Source organism: Microcaecilia unicolor, chromosome 1 (genome assembly GCF_901765095.1).
Source record: "Microcaecilia unicolor chromosome 1, aMicUni1.1, whole genome shotgun sequence".
Lineage (NCBI taxonomy): Eukaryota > Metazoa > Chordata > Amphibia > Gymnophiona > Siphonopidae > Microcaecilia > Microcaecilia unicolor.
The window spans coordinates 299,579,641-299,585,640 of NC_044031.1; the positions used below are offsets into that span (position 1 = coordinate 299,579,641).

Genomic DNA, 6,000 nt, shown 5'->3' on the forward strand with positions numbered 1-6,000 from the left:
TGCTTCTGATACAGCCACATATTCAGCTTCTGTGGAAGACAGACTCACAATACTTTGTTTATGACTGGCCCAAGAAATTTGTACATTTCCATACATAAACACATATCCACTTGTGGATTTATAATCAGAATGATCCCCTGCCCAATCTGAATCACAGTAACATATTAGTTTTGGATTACTATTGGCTGAAATCTTTAATTTACAATCAATGGTACCTTTTAAATACCTTGCCATCCTTTTAACTGCAGTCCAATCTGATTTGGTAGGTGAGCTGACCCTTCTGCTCAAAATTCCTACTGCATTTGCTATATCAGCCCTGTATGTGGTAGTTAGATATAAAAGCTTACCTATGGCTGATCTATATTGGATGTTATCTGGTAAAGGTTCTCTTACTGTTTCATCCTTCAGAAAATCAGTGATCATGGGAGTGCTTACAACTTGGGCATCTTGCATACCTAAACTTTCAATAAGCTCATTTATTTTCTGCTTCTGGCTTAGAAGATAAGAACCATCATTTTGTTTCTCAATTTCTATACCAAGATAGTATGACACATTACCAAGTTCTTTTATCTCAACATTCAGGTTTAAATATTTTACAATGTCCTTGTACTCTTGCTCACTTTCGCTTGCAATGAGCAGATCATCAACAAAAGCTAAAATGTATGCATATTGTCCATTTCTGCACCTAGTGTACAAGCATTTATCTGCTTCACCTTGCTTAAATCCTAAATTTGTCAATATTTCATGCAATTTGTCATTCCAACATTTTGCACTTTGCTTTAATCCATAAAGACCTTTGTTTAATTTACACACTAGCTGTCTTTGTTTTGTATTTATGAAACCTGTTGGCTGTTCCATGTACAAGTCTTCAGTTATATCTCCATGAAGAAATGCTGTTTTCACATCAATGTGGTTGACTTGCATGCCTTTTGAGACTGCAATGCTCAGAAGTGTTCTAATTGTCGTGTGTTTCACTACAGGTGCAAACACTTCATCAAAATCTTCTCCATATTTTTGAAGATATCCCTTTGCGACTAATCTGGCTTTATACCTTTCCACTTTTCCTTGTGCATTCCTTTTTAACTTGAATACCCATTTGCATCCTATAGCTTTCTTGCCAGGAGGTAATTTTGTAAGAATCCAAGTTTTATTTTTATGCAATGAATCAATTTCTTCTTGTGCAGCTTTACGCCATTCAGCAGCTTCTTCTGCTGGCATTTTTTCAATCTCATCCCATGTTAAGGGCTCTTGAGCTTCTGCTGACTTTGTTAGGTAAGACAGTCTTGGGGGTGGTACACCTTTGTTTTCCCTGGATGAGCGTCTGACAACAGGTTGGTCCGACCTTTCCGCATCCTCTAAATCTTAGAGTCCTTCTCCAATTGATTCCCCTTCTCCAACTGTACTGTCTTCTTCAATGATCCTTTCTGTGTCTGCTTCCTCTGCCTGTTCCTCGTTAGATACAGATGAGTTGCTTTCAGACATCTGCCTTGGTATGGCATTTATATACACTGGCATGTCTATTATGGTTCTAGTTTCATATTCTGGATGATAAGGCTCATCTGGGATAATCCAGCCTTTATCAACCCTTTTGTTTTCATCAAAATATGTAACATGTCTTATGCCAACAATGCCAGTTTTCAGATTCAAAATTCTATATCCTTTGTGTCCTGGAGCATAGCCAACTAAAATGCCCCTTTCTGTTGTGGAATCCAGCTTATGCCTTCTTTGCTTTGGTACATGAGCATATGCTGTACTTCCAAATGTTCTTATGTGTGACAGGTTTGGCTTCCTACCATGCCATGTCTCATGTGGTGTGCGCTCAGCGCCTTTAGTTGGCATTCTGTTTTGTAGGTACACTGCTGTGAGAATGGCTTCCCCCCATAGTCTTTTAGGGAGATTGCTATCTGACAGCATACATCTGGTCATTTCCACAAGTGACCTAAATTTTCTCTCTGCAACAGAATTTTGCTCTGGTGTATAAGCTACTGTTGTGATATGCTGAATGCCTTCTTGTTCTAGAAATGTGCGCATGCTTTGTGAAGTGAACTCACCACCATTGTCGGTCTGAAGAACCTTTGGTTTTCTTTCAAATTTATTGCTCACCATGGCTACGTATTTCTTCAGCATGTCTGTGACTTGACTTTTTTCTTTCAGCAAATAGGCCACACAGTATCTAGAGAAATCATCCAAGAATATTAGCACAAATCTGTTATTTCCCAATGATGGGATATTAAACGGTCCACATAAGTCACTGTGTATTAAGTCCAGTACTTTATTACTCCTATTTCCTGTGTATGCAGGAAATGAGGGTCTCACACCTTTCTGAGTAACACAGTCTATGCATTTCTCCATTTTACCAGTATCTGCACTTATTTGAATGCCTGTGGCAACTTGCTTACTGTGAAGATCCTGGATCACCTTAAAATCACGATGTCCCAGGCAGCGGTGCCAGATTTCCAGACTACATTTACTATCATTCTTCCTTACTTGCGCCATATGTGAGGCTTCACCTGAAATGCTCAGTTTATAAATAGCATTATGCATAAAAGCTTCAGCATACACTTCATCATTTTTAGAGATTGTGCACTTACTGTTTTCAAAATGAATCACAAATCCCTTCTTATCTAATGTAGAAACACTAAGCATATTGCAAACTGCTTGGGGAATATACAAGACATCACTTACAGGAATTTCTTTAACTTCATTAGACACTTTGCATTTTAAGAATCCAATGCCTTTTGCTTGGATCTCAGTAGTCCCTGCGTTTGCAGTATGAAGAACACCTTCTTCTGGACTCATTTCCTGAAAGAAATCCTTACAATTGGTTAAATGGCATGTGCTCCCCGAATCCAAAATCCAAGTACTTTCATTTGAATTATTATTTACCATAGTCAAAGATTTTTCTGCCATTAGAAAGCTCTTATGTTTATCATTGTCTTTTGCACATGTCCTGCTTTGAAAATTCTTTTGTTCCATTGGCTTAGGTGAGCTAGAGGGGGTGTTTTGTGTTTCCTTACACCATTTAGATACATGTCCCTCCTTTCCACATGAGTAGCAAATCAGCTTGCCCTTGGGTGGAGTTTTCCCATAGCTCCGCCTTCCTCTATTCTTTGCCAAGAAATTTGTTTCATTTTTCTCTGACTGTCTTTGAGAACACATCTCCTCAGAATCATTAATTATGCATTCCTGCCTCAGTTTTGAAGCTGCCTGTTCAAAAGATTGCCCTTCAATGGCTTCATTTACAGACCTAAAAACATCAAACTTCTTTGATAGTGAGGTAAAAAGAAATGCTCTTTTCAATGCATCACACATGGGAATTCCAGAAAGTTCTAGCTTTTGAAATGAAGACATAAGATGCATAATGTGATCATTACACTTACTTTTATCCCTTAATTTGGTTTTATTCAACTCTGCCAACCAAATTGGTTGCTGTTTTGCATATGTAGTTGCATACATAGTTCTCAGTTTATCTAAAATTTCCTTTGCTGTATCTTTTGCCTCCACCAATATGGCTTGTTTCTCTGAGAGAGCTTCAAAAAACATGCACTTCACATAATAGTTTGCATTGTCCCATTCAGCCATATTTTCAGCTGTTCTGTTTTGGTCTAAACACATACTTAATTTCTTTGCTTGAAGGAGACATCTGAATCTTAGCACCCACTGCTGATAATTAAATTCAGTTAATTTAGGCACCTTGAGAGAGTAGAAAAATGGTGAATTTCCTCCCTCAGCCATTGTCTTAGCCTTGCCTTCTGTTTGGTGTGTGAGGGGGGAGAGAGAGACAGACTGAATCTTTCTTTTAAAACTTAAGAGAAAAAATTTGGCTTTTTCACTGCCTGGTAATATTTCTCTTCTTCCTTTTTCAATTCCTGGGCTGGGCCCATAACCCTTTTGTTGGATAAATAATTAGCAGATTTTTATACACACAGCTTCAGCTTTAGAAATGTTAATTTCTTTTCTTCATCTCTCTCACATACACCCCAGAATAATTCACTGCTGAGTCACTTTAAAGTTGAAGTAACAAAACATCTGTTTACTCACAGTTTTAGTTAGATTGATATTCAGCAGGCTTATATATACATAATATAATACATTTGGTTTATCAGCTCTTTCCATGTGCTTAGATGGTAATGGATGCTCACACCACAGATTCTCAGGTTAGAGGGAGATCATGAGCTCCATGTGCTGTGCTGTTTTCTAACCCCCACAGGAAGTTGCATGGGTGTGACCTCTCTAGGTAATTCACATCAGAGGTCACAGAGTAATCACAGAGAAAGAAAAAACATTGCTGACAGACAATGCATGTAAAACACAATACATTATTCCAACATGGACACCTATTTCTCGTGTATTTTTAGAACAGGCTGTATATTGGAAGATCCTGTTCTAAAACACATGAGAAAAGTCCATATCTGATATATATAGACTTGGACATCATATTCTGAGTTGGACATCATTTCTAAAATGCCGCTTCACGTTATACCATCAAATTTATATTTCATGAAAATGGAATCACATCTATTTTGTGAAAGTCTTTCATATAATAAATACAAAATTGCACATAAAGGAGCATCAAAGCGTAAATATCTGGAAATGTGACTATCTGCAATATCTACTATTTTTGTACATTTGCTAAGGAATTTGTATATTACTGCACCAGCTTCGTTATAAGAGTTTTTCATGGAGGGAGAGAGAGAGAGAGAGGGAGAGAGGGAAGGTGCCTGCACATTCAATCTCCATTTAGCAGCACCAGCATGTCAATACAGGTGTTTATATTAAAGAATATCAAGACCTTCCCTACTTTATCATCTTTGTTCTGATGTCTTTGTCTTTTTAGATTGAAAATGGACTAACCTATGAAAAACTAGCAAACTGGACCACATCAGCTCTGAGGGAAACTTTTGTTGATGTGTATCTACCTACCTTCAAGCTTGAGGAGACTTATGATCTCAAATCGGTTTTAGAAAAAATGGGAATGAAAGATGTTTTTTCAGATGATGCTGTCTTGACTGGTATATCTACCATAGTTGGTTTGAAAGTTTCTAAGGTGGTCCATAAAGTCTATGTGGAAGTTAACGAGAAAGGCACAGAGGCAGCAGCTGCCACTGGAGTAGTAGTAGTGCCTCAAAGTGGACACGGTGGTGGTACTTTGTTCAAAGCAGATCATCCTTTCATTTTCCTGATTAAGCACAACCCAACTAATGCCATTATCTTCTATGGTAAATACAGCTCCCCATAGAAAACATATTAAATCTCTAAAACAGAGCAGGGTGGACATGTTCAGATGTAATGCACCATCATCCAGTCCACCAGTGATTCATGCAGGGTACTCAGGCTTATATACGTATCCTCATGATGCAAGTCAAATTACTGTTCTGTATTGCTTTATACTAAATCTTTATAGGTAATTGGAGAGAACATACCACACAGTACTATTCTCTGTCTCACCCTTATTTCCATGAATCACAGCACAACTATTGAAGCCCTTCTTGTGACTGAATATGCATGCTGGTCCCTTCAAGTTCCAATAAATATTACTTCTGATGTGTGATCTGAAATGTTTAAAGTATTAAAGACTACAATAAACAATTACTTAATCAACAGTCTGATTTATGTCATTTTGCATTAACAACATTTTCAGTTGGTGTAGAGTCTTCTTTTTATCAACACCCTTTATAGTATATCTTTTGTCCATATAAAAACAACTATATAGCTGTAAGCTGTACATCTTACAGTCAATATTCATCCCTCAGCAGTCATTTTATGAAAGGAGCCACTACAGGCAGGACCCCACTAGACCACTAGGAATCTATAAGTTAGGCCCTATGGAAGTGGGAAGGGGTGGGGGTAGGTGGGGTGGAGGCTAGGCCAGGCCTTCATGATGTCACAGATGGGAGGGACTGTGGGGAAGAGATTGAGGGATGGCAACAGCAAGACTAATGTCGCTACCTAAAATTTATTTAACCAACTGAAGTGACCAAAAACATTCAACAGTTGCTA

General features: G+C 38.0%; 1 protein-coding gene across 1 annotated transcript in view; it reads left to right on the plus strand.

The window, feature by feature from the left end:
• The window catches only part of LOC115472915 (ovalbumin-related protein X-like), a 134,444-nt gene extending 128,847 nt beyond the window's left edge, over nucleotides 1–5,597 (plus strand). The window contains exon 8 of the mRNA XM_030207435.1: nucleotides 4,838–5,597. Within this exon, the coding sequence (XP_030063295.1) occupies nucleotides 4,838–5,239 (402 nt within the window). The 3' untranslated portion in view covers nucleotides 5,240–5,597. The remainder of the gene's footprint in view (nucleotides 1–4,837) is intronic.
• The last annotated feature ends 403 nt before the right edge of the window (nucleotides 5,598–6,000 follow it).